At 40.6% G+C, this 17311-nt stretch overlaps 1 protein-coding gene across 3 annotated transcripts in view; it reads left to right on the top strand.

The window, feature by feature from the left end:
• The window catches only part of PITPNC1 (phosphatidylinositol transfer protein cytoplasmic 1), a 257099-nt gene extending 240494 nt beyond the window's left edge, over positions 1 to 16605 (top strand). For 2 of the 3 annotated variants that reach the window (XM_032320018.1, XM_032320019.1), the window contains exon 9: positions 12027 to 16605. In XM_032320018.1, coding sequence (XP_032175909.1) covers positions 12027 to 12343 — 317 coding nt within the window. In that variant the 3' untranslated portion in view covers positions 12344 to 16605. Of the gene's footprint in view, positions 1 to 7510; positions 7630 to 12026 lie in introns of all 3 variants that reach the window. The other variant, XM_032320021.1, reaches the window with a different exon arrangement.
• The last annotated feature ends 706 nt before the right edge of the window (positions 16606 to 17311 follow it).

Raw genomic sequence — 17311 nt, 5'->3', positions numbered from 1 at the left:
ACCTGAGACAAAGACAGAGGCTTTAACCCACTGAGCCACCCAGGCACCCCTCAATGTGTGTGTTTTAACAATGTGTTTTTACAAGCCCTCCAGATGATTCTGGCTAAAGTTTAAGAACAACTTTAAATCAGATTAGATTGTATGGACACTTGAATAAATTCAGTCCACACAGATTAAAGAATGGTAGATGTCTTCTGGGCCAACTGGTAAGCCCTGGTGCCCTGTTAGAATCAGGAAGACATCCCTCCAGGCAGATTCAGGCTGCGCTCTTGGCTTAGGGCTGAATTTTAGTCCCAGTGACATCCTGGCTGTGTGTTTGTATGGAATACAACCTCACCATGCTTAGAGGCACCCCTGGAAGTCTTTCTCCCTAATTAAGCTAGCCACCTCCAGTGCTTAATTAAGAAGAAGCAGGGGGGGAAGGGGGGGCATTGTAGATGGTGGTTGATCTTCTCTTACCCAAGGATTAATTTGTGGCATTTCTGAGTTTGAGCATATGGCTGTCACAGAACTAATTCCCTAAACAAATTTTATTCTGCTCATGTTCCTTATAAAGTATAACCATGTCCATTGTTGGAGAAGTTGAGGTTTTTTTGCTTTTTTTTTTTTTCTTTTCCCCAAAGCCTTGATTGGTCTTTATCCATGAGCCTTGGGTCTCTCCTGCATGACTGGAACACTAATCAGAGAAGAAACAACACATTTCAGAAGATGGGGTGATAAGGGGCAGATAAAAATAGGCAGCCCAGCTTCACAAAAGCATAGTTTTGCTTCACAAATCTGACAGTATTTTGAGAGAGGAACAAAGGATTGCCAGAGGGAGGCTGTGATTGAGTGGAACCTCATGAATGTCTTTGAAATCCAGACCCTTCCAAAAAAAGTATAGGGGCAGTTCTGGCGGGTATAGATGAAAGTCCCTCTTGAAAGTGGCTTAGAAATTATTCTAGAGTCCCTAGAGCAGGCCTAATAACAAACGAAGCTAGCTCAAGATGGGGAAAGAAGCTTACTTAAGGACTAGCATTAGCTGGTTGAGTTCACCAGGCCACCATTTTCCAATGGCTCTGATTTCCTGAAATAGGAATTTCAGTGCCATGGCTCTTAGGCAACATTTTATGTGTGTGTGCTTAATGTTCATTTTTCTGGGGAGAGAACGTGTAGCTTCTCATCAGAGTTTTAAAGGGATCTGTGACTCTCCTCTACCTCCCCGAATTAAGAACTATGAAAAAGGGGCACCTGGGTGGCTCAGTGGGTTAAGGCCTCTGCCTTCGGCTCACATCATGATCCCATAGTCCTGGGATCGAGCCCCACATCGGGCTCTCTGCTCAGCAGGGAACCTGCTTACCCCTCTTTCTCTGTCTGCCTCTCTGCCTACTTGTGATCTCTCTCTGTCAAATAAATAAAATCTTAAAAAAAAAAAAACTATGAAAAAAATCATAACTGTACATTGCACTTCTACATCTTACTGGCTTAAATTACATGGAGAGGGTATTCACCAAGACTTGAGGATTGGCTACTTTCACTACAAAAAAGTGGAGCCACCCCTAAGCTATTTATAGCAATCATGTATTGAATTTATAATCATTATAAAGAGTTTAAAGGAAAAAAAGGCACATTCCAAAGGATGACTTCCATATTTTTCAGAGCCAAAGGAGTATCAAATCTCATTCATGGTGGCCAGAGCCTTCCCCCGCCCCAACCCAACTGCTTGCTCAAGACTTCCATTTTGACTTAGTATAAGGAAAAATTACTTCTGTTTAGGCTGAGGATCCTAGAAGTGGAGAGAAAATGTTTGTAGAAGGAAGTGACGTGTGGCATGGGGCAGGTCATTGAGTATATAACTCTTTTATTAAAATTTTAGCTGCTGTAGTTATGTAATACAATGAAGGAACATTCTTGCTTGCAGACCCTGTTTCATGCCATCTGTAGTTTCTCTGTATGTCCTACTGACCTCTGTCCTTGCAAATATATGATCTTGTCTCCACAGACTGTGAAATCAACCTGCCTTCTTTTTTTTTCTTTTTTTCTTTTTTTTAAGATTTTATTTATTTATTTGACAGAGAGAGATCACAAGTAGGCAGAGAAGCAGGCAGAGAGTGAGGAGGAAGCAGACTCCCCGCTGAGCAGAGAGCTTAATGCAGGGCTCGATCCCAGGACCCTGAGATCATGACCGGATCCGAAGGCAGCGGCTTAACCCACTGAGCCACCCAGGCGCCCGACCTGCCTTCTTTAAAAAAATGAAGTGATTGAAAGAAAATTGCCACAAATTTGACAATTAGAAATTGTCAATTAGAATAGACAATTTGACAATTAGAATAGACAAATTTGAAAGACTAAGACAACATCTTTGTAACATAGGTAGCCAATAGACAATGAATATCTATAATGTATAAAGAGGTCCTATATATTTAAAAAAAAAAAAAATCCGGCAACTCAATAGGACAGACGATAAAGAACATAAATAGGTAAACCATAGAAAAACCACAAATGCCTAATAACCTTGGTACTAATCCCAAGAAATATAATGAAAGTGATACGTGACTTTGTTCATCTGATAGCAAAAATTTAAGATGGTGATAATATCCAGTTTTGGATAAGGTGGGAGAACAAAAAAACAGTTCCTATAAAAAGGATAAACACATGGGGCATCTGGGTGGCTCAGTGGGTTAAAGCCTCTGCCTTCGGCTCAGGTCATGATCCCAGGGTCCTGGGATCGAATTCCACATGGAGCTCTCTGTTCAGCAGAGAGCCTGCTTCTCCATCTCTCTCTGCCTACTTGTGATTTCTGTCAAATAAAAAAAATAAAAACTTTAAAAAAAACAAGAATAAGTTAGTTCTAGGGGCACCCCGCTGGCTCAGTCAGTAGAGCATGTGAGTCTTGATCTAAGGGTCGTGAGTTCAAGCCCCACGTTAATAAAACTTCAAAAATATATTTTAAAACTGAGAAATAAAAAATTAAAAAAGACATATAATATATAATAATATAATACATATAATAGTAAAAATGGGTTAGTATACCATAGTATGGTTCCATAAATTTAAAAATAAATGAGATGGTATGTGTATGCAATAATATACATGTAAATTCATAGAAAAAAAATCTGGCAGTCTGTAAATCAAACTCTTAACAGTGGTTACATCCAGAAAGAATAGGATTAGTGGGAGACGTTGAAAGGAATTAAACTCTCTTCTCAGTAAATATGAGTACTATTTGAATTCTTTCTCTGGAACATAATATATGCATTAACTTGAGGGAGTCAATAAATAATCACCGAAACCTGTATTTTATTTAAAAAAAAAAAAAATGCAGCAAATGGGAGAAGCCGACCAAGACTCACAGAGTAGAAGTATATTTTGTTCTTAAATGAAAGCTTTTAGGGATGCTTGAGTGGCTCAGTCATCTTAAGCATCTGCCTTTGGCTTTACGTTATGATGCTGGGGTCCTGGGATCGAGTCCTGCATTGGGCTCGTTGCTCAGCAGGGAGCTTGCTTCTCCCTCTGCCTGCTGCTACCCCTGCTTGTACACTCTCTCTCTGATAAATAGGTAGATGCATAGATAGATAGGAAGGAAGGAAGGGAAAGGAAAGGAAAAGAAAAGAACTTTTAGTTCATGGTTGAGGAAATCAAATCAAAGCAGATTCCTCAACAAATCCCCCAGGGACTCTTGGACAAGGCTGGACTGGTATTAAAGGTGGAGGTGCCCATCTCAGCCCAGTCACCTGTCCAAGGAGGGGCTTCTCAGGCCACGTGACCTGCACTTGGCTGGAGCAGGAGAAATGAACTCTCGCCTCATCTGAAGCAGGGTAAGAAAGAGAAGGAAAGAAAAACGGGCTCACAAGAGGGTAAAGAAGGGCAGTCTTGTGCCACTGAAATGTAATGAGGAGGGCATCCCTGCCCCCCAGCATATTTTCCAGTGCTGAGCATGTTGGTAATAGATACAGAAATAAAGATACAGTAGCTTCCAACAGCCCAGTGTCAAAGATCCTGTGATGTAGACCTATCATACTAGTTACAGTGTTCTCTTAAATCAGCGAATTTGCCCGGAGTTCCATGTTTAAAAGCTTTTATCTGAGAAACCTTTCTGAAAGGTAAATTATGACCTTTCAAATCTGTATACTAAGGGATGATTATTTATTAGTTTCTTTGCAAAATAATGGACGTAAGTTTCCTTGAAGAGTTTCTTTGATGGCACATAAGTAGTCATTTGCTAAGAGCAGAGAGGTCTGGACCAAAACTGTCAGAAGTCACTCTCTGGTCATAGAAAATCAATCCATAATGAAGATGAATCATCTCTGAAAGTATAGTCTGTCACTGGGCAGTGCAATTGAATTTACTTCCTCTGTATGGATTTCAGGTAATACACTTTGCAGAAGCAAGACATAATGTGTCTTACTTGATCATCTGAACAGGAATATTTTCACTTGATTAAGTTTTCCATGAATTACTAAGAAATATTGGAAATATTTACATCATTTCCATAAGCATGCATGATACATGGGGAGAACTGAGGATTCAGATCAACATCGTTTCCTTCCTTAGTAGGGACCAGATTATCACCATCTTTTAGAGAATCAGCTTACTAGAAATGTTCATTCTTATGTGGTCTAATTGGGAGATTTTTTATTTTAGATGCAAATTTCTGAAACTTTGTTTCATAACTCTTCCATTTTAACCCAAAAAAAAAAGTCATGTTTCTGGAATGAGCCAAGATTCTAGAAAACTGTATTTTCTCTTTACCAATTCCAAACTGTTGTTATTGTACCCCAAATAATAGATTTTTTTAAGGACTTTTTTTAAAGATTTTATTTATTTATTTGACAGAGAGAGAGGAGAGATCACAAGTAGACAGAGAGGCAGGGAGAGTGGGGGATGCAGGCTCCCCGCTGAGCAGAAAGCCAGATGTGGGGCTTGATTCCAGGACCCTGAGACCGTGACCTGAGCCGAAGGCAGAGGCTTAACCCACTGAGCCACCCAGGCGCCCCAAATAATAGATTTTTTTTTAAGATTTGTTTTATTTATTTGACAGACAGAGCTCACAAGTAGGCAGGGAGGCAGGCAGAGAGAGAGGAGGAAGCAGACTCCCTGCTGAGCAGAGAGCCCGATGTGGGGCTCGATCCCAGGACCCTGGGATCATGACCCAAGCTGAAGGCAGAGGCTTTAACCCACTAAGCCAGCCAGGCACCCCCCAAATAGTAGATTTTTAAATAAGGTTTTTTTTTTTCATTCTTAAACAAGTACAGCATATTTGATGTAGAAAACACAAAAGGAAGAAAATGAGAATTATCTATATTTCCAACTCCTCAAAATAATCACTGTTAATATTTTACAGTGTATCCTTTTAGTCTTTTTAAAATGTATAAAATTATTTTCTGGCAGAAGTGGTTTCGTATAATGTGTATGATTGTTTTACCTCCTATTTTTAATAACATGCCAAGCACATTTCTCTGTAGTGTTAAGTATTCTTCTGTATTTTTTTTTAATGATTTCTTAGTACTGTCCGTCTCCTGGTTCTTTCCTGTTTCTCACTGTTATGAACAAGGCAGCAATGACTATCTTTGTTGTTAAACCCTTCTTCACATTTACAAAATTGAGACATCTTTGAAAGCACACCGCCACACAGTTTAAGCCCTTCTCTTAACATTGAGCTAATTAAAGATAAAGAATGATTTCTGTTGGGATTCACTAGAACAAAGAAACTAAAATGCCTTTGTTTTCATTTTCCAAATTATTGTCATGCCGTTGGTGGGGGGGGCAGGGGAGAGAAACAGAGATGGAGAAAGTGTCTAATGAACATATAGAGAGAGAAATTTCTCTAGTTCTTAAACTTTGGGCTTAAAAATGACCTCAGTATTCTTTCCAGGTGTATTTGTGTTTAGGAAATTTTGATAACCAGCCTTTGGAATTAAAGTGATTGCATTGAATGAATATGCTCTTATTGTTAACTAAGATACATTTATCTTAATTACAAAGCAGCATGTGTTTGTTGCTTCCCAGTTACCTTGACAGAAAGCATGCTCTTTGCTTGGCTAGACCACTGCTTAGCACCCTTGATACTTACATTGCTTATGGACAACGTTTGTGATCAGTGGTTTTGGGGATTCAGGGGTGGAGAGGGGGAGATGATCAGCTAAATAAAATAGACCCGGTCTGGATTTAGAGCCACCCTCCCTCTTGGCCCCAGACCACACTGAACTGAGTCATCAAGTTCTGGCTCGTGTGCCCTGTAGAAGTGAAGAGACGCTCACATGACATACATAGATTGGTATAAAAAGACACCAAACCACATGACGCTGGAAATACCTAAGGAAAAATTTCCAGCTGTGAAATACCCGCTCTAAATCCCCACCAAGCTAATTCGCGATCAGGGTGGTCAAATAACCAATTATTCAAGCATCCCTTCCTTGTAGAGAGGTATGACGTTTAATTCTGCCATGACCACAACAGAGGAATGCCTGTCTGGGAAGATTGCGGATAGAATGTTGTAAATAACCAAAGGGCGGGTGGGGGAGTGGAGGATAAATCAGCAGACGTAGTTCATGGGAGAATCATTATTATTCGTATGCATTTCGTATCCTGAAGATGGGTGGGTTCTTTGTTGAACTCAGTTTTCCATCAGTTGGGTTTAGACAGGGTTTCTCAACCTTGGCACCCTTGACATTTTGGACCTGCTACTTCCCTGTTGAGAATGAGCATAGGTAGGTTATTTCAAGGCTTCACAGGATTCCTTACCTACTGGATGCCAGGAGCTCTACCATGCCAGTGGTGTCACAAAATAGTCCCCTGTTGGGAACCACTGGATGAAGACATCATTATCCCGAAATGCTGAAAAACTACAGACTCAACGCCCAAAATCATAATGTCATGTGCCATTTTATTTATAGATCAGTGTGGGTGGAAGTAGTGCCAGCCATCTCCAAGCTGTTAGACTAGACTTGAAGTTCGATATAGACCCGCACTCTCTGACACTAGAATCCTGTGCAGAAATCCATCTCCGTGTGAGCTTTGCAACCAAATATCCCTTGTACCGGTAAACGTCACGGGGTCTACCTTCTGTCATGTCTCGAGTACTAGCAATGAAAGTGTCCTTTCTCTTGTTGAGTGCATTGGTTTAAAGAATCTCCAGATCTATTTTGAAAGGTATCTGGAAGGTAAGTATGAAAGCAAACAAACCTGACCCTGTCCCCGTCGGGATCTTCTAAGAATGTTTTAGGAGATCTCGGGCTATGGCACTGCCCACGTGCTAATACTCTCCATCCGTCTAGCTCACGTTACAAGCCCCACGCCTAAATAATTTCCACTCTTCGCTGTTCCGAGACTGTTTCAACTCAACTTCCTTGCACTCACTCCCCCCTTTGGCTGGTTTAGCTAACTTTATGACGTCCTCTTCATAAAGTTAGTGTAATTCCCTGCTTTTTGAAACCTCTCTTTGGCTTCTGCTACCGTCTTTCCCTAAAGTCTCCCTGTTGAAATTTTGCGTTTAATAACAGTAGTTGCCAACGTCTTGACCTTTTTGCAGATATGACAATGGATGATGTTCGGGAATACGAGAAAAACATGCATGAACAAACCAACATAAAAGTTTGCAATCAGCATTCCTCCACTGTGGATGACATAGAGAGCCATGCCCAAACAAGTGTATGTAGAATTTTTAAAACATGTTGCCCGCCCTTTACCAAGCGTACACTTAAAACTGATCTTTGAAATACTGCAGACGTTCATTTCTTAACATGCCACACAAAATCATGTCGTCACCCAGGGGCTGTTGGTGAAGAGCCTGAGCTAGGTCTAAACGGGACAGTGCCACCTCTTGCTTCTAGATTTTTCGATTCTTAAAGGAGCCGCTTGATTTCAGGGTTGGTTTTTCTGCTCATAAAACCCAAGAACGTGGAGAGTGGAAACATTTGTGGCTGGTGAGTGGCCTGCACCGGGAAAGAAGAGAGGAGGAGACAAAACAGGTGTCATCTGAAAACTAGTTATCGTGACCATAACTTTTAAAAATACAGTTAAGGCTCGAGTTATTCATTCAAGGGACAGCTTGTGGCTCATCTGGTGTTTTAGATTTCTTTACATTTGCTTTGAAATGCTTTCTATGGCTCTTTATAGCTGTTCTAGCCAATCTGATCCTTTTTGCTTTGGTTAATCTCAAGACGGGGCTACAGCCCATGGATGTGCTGAGTGGCTGAGCAGTGAGGGGGCGGTGAGCTGCGAATGTGCTGGGCCACGTAGCATCTCCAGCCTGAGACTCAGCAGGAGACTGAGAGAGCCACGGGTTATGTAGTGGCACGTTGGAAATTGAGAGCTGACTGTATGGTGCATGCCAGCATTTTAAATATAGTTATCTCTCAATCATTCATGCCAATGAAGAGGAACTAAGATAGATGAGGCATCAAGTCATTTGTATGTGTCTCTGTCCAGTGCTCTGGCCTCTTTGGGTATCAGCTTGAGCCCGCATGTCCTGCTAGCCCACATCCCAGAACAGAACCTATTAGATTTTTAAGAAGCTGGTAATGTAGGAAAAGACGATTGAGCAAGGGCTATGGTTGTAAATGGGGGCTTTAGAATTGTGACCATCTTTTTGGTTGTACTTTGGAAGTTTTTGGTTCGGTTTTTAGAGCATGTATTGTGGAGTGTGCCCTGCAAGGCTCAAGTGCATGTGGCTTACTTACCCTTGAGGCTCATATGGCCCTGACGTTTCCTCCCCGTGTGCATGTAGTGATTGGAATTGCGGAAAGCTATAGAGTCAACTTACCTGGGGTGTTGTTTCTCTCTGTGCACAGGCTCGTGCCAAAAGGACTTCCCTTCTCCCTCTATCCCTGTTCTAATGTTAGAAATGCTCCCTAAGGAAACTGTCCTTGGAAGTCCATCATTTTCAATTCCCTTTCTTTGTGGAATATTAGACTCTAGTTCTCCGTCAGCCGCCCTCTGAAAGGTGCTTGCTTAGAAATGTGATCAGACAAAGGAAGCCCAAGGAAAGGAGGAGATGCCACATTCCAAAAGATTCTAAGCGCCCAGCTTTTCTCATGCTAAGCTCTTATGGTTTTTAGCTTCGGGCTCTTTGTTTGGTTTTTCTCCTGCCATTATTACCATTAGAAAGTCAATTTACCATGTAGACAGTGTTACCTAGAGTGGTTCTCCCATGGGAAAGCCCCATGCATTCTCTGGCTGCAATTCACTGTCGTTCCCATGACTTCAGTGTAAGAGATGCCTATCTCTTTAGAAGTTACACAAAGTGGTTATTTTGAGTGCTTACGACATTTCCCTTATTCTCTGGAATTCCATCAAATTGGAGATCATTTATTTTTCCATTGTCTTTCTTCGCTATCGTAACAAAAAACAGTTGGAATCAGGAGGCTGCTGTCCATCACAAATGCAAACTGCGTGGGTGTTCAATAAAATTTCAATCCTCAACCTGAGTAGGGACACACTAGATTGAAATTATGCACCATTAACACCCATGAACATAGCAGTAAGAAAGTAAGTCTCCTTTTCCATTGAGCAGTTTCCATGCCTTCAAGGAAGGGAACTTCTAAGAGACTCTGGGAATGTAAAACGGAAATTCTGTATTTTGGATGATTTCTGCCCCCTGCTGGATATGTGGAGTAGAGCATTATACTCTGCCACTTGCGTAGAAAGTCTAATTTTTCAAAGATGTTTATTTATATATAGCAGAAACATACCCCATTCGCTGAAATTTTTGAGAGTCTCAATTTTACTTTAAAGTGCATACTTCTTTTTTAAAAGCCTAATTTCATTTCTTAGCTTGTTAAGAGTCTTAGTATTTTTAAAGTGGCAAGTTTATAGGTGCAATTTTTCTTGTCACATTCTAAATTGTATATGATATCAGTACAATCATATTTTATTTCCTTCATAAGAAAAATTTTTTCTCTCATAAAATTTTAACAATTGCTCCAAGAAATCCTCTTAAGGATTTTACTTTTTAAAAATATTTCTGACAGATGAACATCAGGGAAGGGAAGGAAAAATAAATTAAGGTAAAAACAGAGAAGGGAGGCAAAGTGTAAGAGACTCTTAACTACAGGGAACAAACCAAGGGTCGCTAGAGGGAAAATGGGGGGGGATGGTATAACTGGGTGTTGGGCATTAAGGAAGTTACTTGATGTAATGAACACTGAGTTTTATATGCAACTGATGAATCACTAAATTCTACCCCTGAAACTAATAAAACATTATATGTTAACTAAATTGAATTTTAATTGAAAATTTAAAAAAAGAAAAATATATCTGGCTTGCTTATGTTATAATATGACCTTATAGGTATTATATATTTCCTAATGATTAAAATCATGTTATGAATATTCATTCCATAGTTAATATTTCCAAAGTGGATATATTGTTTCGTGTTAGTTTCTGCAACATCATCTCATGAAGGTTCCACCACTAGGTTCGTGGGAGAGGACGAGAATGAAAAATGGGTCTGTGGGAAGCTAAAATTCATGTAGAAAATCCATGGACAGCAGATGTCCCCTTTTACTCAAGGACAAGCCCTTGGGCTTTCACTCATTGCTTTTTCCAATAAGCCCAGTTACCTGTTTTCTCTGTTACCAGTACATAAAAATGGCAAAGGATACTAGGGTTAGCCAGAGAGTGATTAAGAACCATAACAATAGTAAGGACAATCACAGTAATAGAGTTTCTGAGAATGAGAGAAGAGATCTCAAACTATAAAAAAAACAAATAGGCCCTGGTAGAGGAGTCATTGCAGTGTTAATATATTTTCAGTATATTACGTCTAAAGGGTAGCAAGTGTATATAGTACATTCAGTATATTAGAGGGGCTCCTTGCTGGTTCAGTCGGAAGAGGGCGAGACTCTTGATCTCGGGGTCATGAGTTCAAGCCCCACATGGAGTGTAGACATTACTTAAAAATAAAATCTTTTTTAAAAATAAAGAAGTTAGGGGAAAAAAAATAAAGTTAGGGAAAGATTTATATTTTTAAAAGTGTCTATTTTTTTTTTAAAGATTTTATTTATTTATTTGACCGAGAGAGAGATCACAAATAGGCAGAGAGACAGACAGAGAGAGAGATGAGGAGAAGCAGGCTCCCTGCTGAGCAGAGAGCCCCATGCGGGACTCGATCCCAGGCCCCTGGGATCATGACCTGAGCCGAAGGTAGAGGCTTAACCCACTGAGCCACCCAGGCGCCCCATAAAAGTGTCTATTTTTTGCTTTCTCACTTAATAAAAACATTTTTTAGATATTTAGAAAATCTACATCACCCGACAATTTCTCTTAATGAGGCACCACTGAATTTGTTTCCTGAATGCCAAATAATGGTTTTTAGGGTTTTTTTTTTTTTTATGTTTCGTTAAAAAAAGATGGTTTTATTTTTCTTGGCTTTGGGATAATTTGCAGGGTTGGTGGTTGTTGTCATTATCTTCTTTGTTTTTTAAGCTGAATTAATTAAAATACAACATTTAAACAATCTCAGGGTGGATATAACAGTCAGGAAACCAGTAACACCCCCGAATACAAAAAAATGTATTTACTGAATAGGAAGAAATTCTGATGATTTGCCTATTTCCTGTCTTAAGGTTTACTTGTACTTGCATACCCTGAAGGAGGTAATAATATGTATCATTTCTGGGCCATCAATTGCTTGAACTAGCCTCCCTTTATGGAAAATATGACTAGTTCTAATAAATAGCTCCGTATATCACCCTCCCACAGCTCACACACACACACACACACGCACATCCCTGGTCTGGTTCTATACTCTCCTGACCCATCCTAATTCGGAATACTTACACTACTCCCCAAAGAGTGCTTTGGAAAATCTTGGATGGATATTCATAAAAGGAAAATTTTTTTTTCCCCAGAAGTGTATGCCTTTAAAAAAAAAAAAAAAAACTTCAGGGTTTAGCATTTCAGTGATAATTTGGGTTTCTAGTCTGGACAGGCCTCTTTATGATAGGATTCCCGTAGTTCCCTTAAAATCAGGCATGGAGGTATATCCATGTGCATCCCTCCTAAATAACTGGTCATTTTTCTTTCTATTTTTTTTTTCTTTGAAGACATGACAATGGATGAAGTCCGAGAATTTGAACGAGCCACTCAGGAAGCCACCAACAGGAAAATTGGCGTTTTCCCACCTGCGATTTCTATCTCGAGTATCCCCCTGCTGCCTTCCTCGGTCCGCAGCGCCCCTTCTAGTGCCCCATCCACACCTCTCTCCACCGACGCCCCAGACTTTCTGTCCGTGCCCAAAGATCGACCCCGGAAAAAGTCAGCCCCAGAAACTCTCACACTTCCAGACCCTGAGAAAAGAGCCACCCTGAATTTACCTGGCACACACTCTTCAGAAAAGCCATGTCGGCCCAAATTAGAGTAACTCCCTATGAATATTTCATGGGGTTTTATATTTTCATTTGGGTGTTTTTTTTTTTTTTTTTAAAGAAACTTCTGATAGAGAAAAAGACTGCTTTGTCCCTCAAACATGTTCCTTCGATCTCTGAGTGTGCATGTGGTTAAGTACCTTCCCATATAGGATTCCCCAAGGATGCCCTTGCATCCTGCTAGATGTAAATTTTAAGACTTGCAAAGGACAGAAGAAATCTTAGCAGCCGCAGCTGGAAACCAGGGAGGAAGCCTTGTTGAGCGTTTGATGAGGTCGGTGTGGATGTCAAGAGTACATAAGTGAAAATGTCGTGCCCCTGTGTTAGAAGGTGTGGTAAAATAGCGAAGTCAATATCTTCTCATCAAACCTGATATTCTCAAAAGACTCTCAGGCGTAACATAAGTAATTGTTAAATTTCAAACTGTTCATCACCAATACTTGAATACTAGTAGTTAATTGAGATTCCTATTTTGGTTAGTCTGACTCAGGATTTGGGGCCTAATTAACTCTTTAAATTTTTTGAGAATTTTAATTATCAACCTATAGTGGCTCCAAGTGCAATTAACAGTAACTGATTTATACCTTTCACAGAATTTAATAAAGATTCCACTTGTTTCTGTCTTTTAATAACTTTCCCCCTTGTGCCCTTGTGGCCTAAGAAATCTTTCAGAATTGCACAGATGAATGTGACCACGACTGACTGATTTGGGGATGGTTTGGTTTAGGAACCAAGAGGCCCAGGTGAGGCAAACATCATCCATTAAGATTCTCGGTATTTGCAATTAATTGAGTAGAACTCGTTGACTATTTGCCCATTCAAAGACGTGCAAGGGTAGACTAAGCTCACAGGACTTTTAACACTGTCAGATTTCTGGTTTGGGAACCCTGAAAAAGAGAACTGTCTCCCATCCCCTCCTGCTTTTACTTTCAATAACATCCAGATTTCCCTGGTACAGAGTGCCCCATCACTGGACCTTAAAAAAGACTGTCATTCTCTTGCCCTTACTTGAGCCCCAAATATTGGGAATGTCGCGGAAGCGGAGTAAAGACTGTCGAGCGGGAGGAGAGAAGGAGCAAAATTGCTGACTCCTATTTGTAGAGTAAGAAGGAGGAGCCGGAAGAGATGCCAAGGTGAGAATCCAGGTTGACGGGAAGTAAGATCATTCAACCTAAGTGGCAGAAAACGAACTCTCCTTTGATCTAAAGAGAAAACTGCCACCGTCGCGCCTCACTGCCTTTAAACGCAGAAGGAAGGGCAAGCAGAATCTGGCATTTACTCTCTGTCCTCCAAGAGTGGAAGACAGCAAGGTAGTTGGGCAACTCCAAGGCCCCAGCTAACCTTCCTGACCATAACCTCCAACCTCAGGAAAGGGACCTTCCCAAAACACAGATTCCAAAGGAAACTACATAAACCAAGGAGTATGTCCTCCTTCCCACACAGCCTCTCGGCCAGTGGACCCTGCCTGCTTCTCTCTCTCAGTGCTCAGCACATGCTACATAGTATCTTTGAAATTGATAAACTCTCCCGTGGTGCAAGCGCTGGTCCCACGAACCCAGCACCGAGTATTCCAAGTCATAACGTCAGACTGTCAAGATCATTTCTTTATCTACAGGTTGACATGTCGCTTCATAAATAAATCAATCCAGAACTCAAAGGAAACCAGTTGCAAAGAGACCGACAGTGCATCTCTCTTCCCTAAGAACGCCGGCTCTACAGTAAGCGATTTTTGCATGGAATAGTAGCATGATCTCTGCTTGTGGGAAATCTTCATCTTCTCAGACCCCTTGGACTTCTCAATGGTCCCCTCCCCACACAGTAGTACTTAATGAGAATGTTGGGCTTTAGAAGACGAAATTCTCCTATCAGAAGACACTGATATAGTATGCATCTTTGCTTACGATTTGCCCGCTGAAATCAGGGTGGGGTTGGATTGTTATTTTTTGCATAGAACAGATTTATTTTGTGCAGGTTGTAAACACATCTGGCACCTAGTTTTCCCATTAAACACCATTGCCGTTTTTCTTTTTTTGTAAAGTAGCTTCTGCTGTCGAGGTCAATGATGCTGTATGCTTTTGAAAGCTAATTTCTGATGTCCTTCTGTGAGTTTTCTTTCTCTTGTAGCCAGTTCAATACCACAGACATCAATTTCAAAGCTGCCAATGATAGTGTGATTCTTAGCCAACAAATGTGTGTACTCTTAAAGTATGTTCAGTTTTTCCTGTCTACACGTGGTTGTGTGCATTTAAACAGGGCGGGGGGGGGGGTGCAAATATTCCTTTAGCTGCTTTGAATATTTAATCCAGTCATCACAAGGCATAAATGACTTCGATATTTTATCTGTCTTGATTTTCAAGTCTCTTTTCATATTCTCCATACATGAGTTTGTTTATTGTGGGATAGAAGCCTGCGATGAATGTGTATGTAGAACATTAATAATTCCCATACGGATGGAAATTAAATGGTTGCATGATGGAAACTTAGAAGAAAAAAAAAGAGCAGAAAATTGAATTCATTAAGCATGTTGGGGGAAAAAAATAGAAACTTTAACTCAGTGCCTCTGTCTGCAATGTGGAAACTTACAACTTTGTTCACCAAAATTGTATTATACCTGTATATATATATAAATATAGTGAATCAGATGCCACCAGTTTTGAGTTTCTGGTAGCCAAATTAAAATAAATAATCCATAGAATAACACATACATTCATCCCATCTTCATCTCTGGTGTAAGTGGAGACCATCAAAGTGACCGTAGATGTCCTTACTTTGGATGGATTTCAAATTACGAAATGGCCCCGTGTTTTTCATTGAGTGTAACACAGCGTCTTTACTTTGGCTGTGTGCTTTCCCAGGATAAGGAGGTCTTGGTGTTTTTACTGCATAAACTTTATCAGAGGTGAGCTCTGGAGTCCATTTCATTTTCCTGCTATTGGACTGAAATAAAACAAAGCAAAGGAAAAGCATGACAACCAAGGAGCCTGTGACACTTTTTTCAGTTACCACCGTAATAACCAAAACAATAGGCGTTCATTGGCGAACTCATTTATAAACCCTTCTGCTTTGGGTTTGCGTCCATGTGTGGAGGGAACATGGTTTTAATTTGGGAGTATTAGGCATGTTTTGGACTGAAAATAAATTTCTAAAGAGTACAGTAGTGGGTGGATAATGAACACAGACACTTAAAAAACATGAGACGCCCAAAGGAAAGATGTGATTTTCTTTCAAGACACTGTAATAAATGGTGACCTAAGTGAAAAGATTCTGATACTTCTCAGAAGTCATTTTTCCGTGAAAATGTCAAGGCTAATAATGTATGTATGTGGATTTTTCAATTTTGCTTTATTTAGCATCTCGTCGTGGCTCAGAAACAGCAAGGTCACTGGCTGGCTTCAGTCAGGAGGAATTTTACTTTTCCCAAGGGCCAGAGTATAAATTAGTCCCATACAATGTGTACTCAAATAATCCGATAGAGAAAAATAGTCTGAATAGTTTTAGTCCCTTTCTGATCATCTGACTCAGCAGACTAGGTGACGGACAACCTGCCATCGGAGCCATAATTCTTGAAATTTAAAAAAAGAGAAAAAAAGTCTGTTTAGTGACTGCAATTGATCATAAATAGATCGTTTAAAACCATTCATTCTTGCTGAAACTGAAATGTAACAAGAGCACGGAGCTGACATGCGGAGGCAACACATACCGGGTTCTTCTGTGTTCTACCTTCAAAACAATCTGTTTGCATTTGAAATAGAAGTGTTTGAGCTTTTTAGGAGTTAGTGCAATAAGAGAATGTGAATATGCTAAGAACTCTTCAGATGCCGTTACTAGTTATACTTTTGTTGTTAACAAGTGCTTTAGGATAAACCCCAGTGTTTTTGCTTCAAGTTGAAAGCATGTCTGTTGAATTGCAAGTCTCCCTTCAGTTTCTGTGTATCACCAAGAAGAGGTTTTTTGAGTTGTTCATGCCTATACCGCTTAAATGTAGCTTCAAAGTGTCACTTTTAGGGTTTACATTTCAAGCTGGGATCTTGATTAGTTACATATATTGAGTCAAAATAACACTGCCACTGCGGAAGGACCAAGTTTTGGAATGCACAGTGTTACCGACTACAAGCAAACAAGAGTTGATCCTCACACATGCCATCCTTCTGTGTCATTTTATGGCTGTTCTGTGTGTTTTTTTCCCCCAGTTATTTATTATTGTTAATAACTTACTTTTTCTTACATTCTGGTGTAAATAAACTACAAAGCAATCTTCTTTCCAAGCGTAGCTTCCTTCTCTCTCTCAGCCATTCTCAAGGGAATGTTGGCAATTGGGAACTTGCGGGTTGATGGGAAAGAAGGTGTCAAGGAAGAAGAAGCTAATGGCTAACCGCAGGTCTAGGGGTCTTGTACTCAAAGAAGGCTGGCCTGCTAATAGGCCTTTGGTGCCTTCAGGGCCCGGGTCATGGACAGGAAAAGCTTGGGTCTAACTGTCCAGCCAAAAGATACCCAAGGAGAATCTGTAACCTGAAAGGTCCCCCAATAATGGGTCCGTGATTAAAGGAGCGAGACTGATACAAAGCGAAAGTCAAGCAAAGCTTTATTTCATGCCAAGCATGGAGAATCAAACCAAACATTTGGGGCCGTGCCTCTTACAGAGAGGGCGACCCCTCTCTGCTTTACAGACTAGCTTTTAAGGGCAAAGGCCATGTGGTTGGGCCTGGCCACGCACAGGTGGCCAATGAAATTGTAACACACAGAGAAAGCTACACAGTCATGCTATCTCACACACAGGTGTGTGACCAATTGAACTACAATTTACCGTAGTACATACTTGAACTAGCCTATCACCTTGGTCAGAATTGGCGCCCAAAAGGCAGGAACCACACTCCTTGGTGGCTAGGGAGACGTTATGTGCCCCCACTGATTGGATACCTCCACCTGGCCTGACCCACCCTTGTATTTGGGCTTTGTTACCTGGG

The sequence above is a fragment of the Mustela erminea genome, chromosome 18, assembly GCF_009829155.1.
Source record: "Mustela erminea isolate mMusErm1 chromosome 18, mMusErm1.Pri, whole genome shotgun sequence".
NCBI lineage: Eukaryota > Metazoa > Chordata > Mammalia > Carnivora > Mustelidae > Mustela > Mustela erminea.
This window is presented reverse-complemented; position numbering and strand designations above follow the sequence as displayed.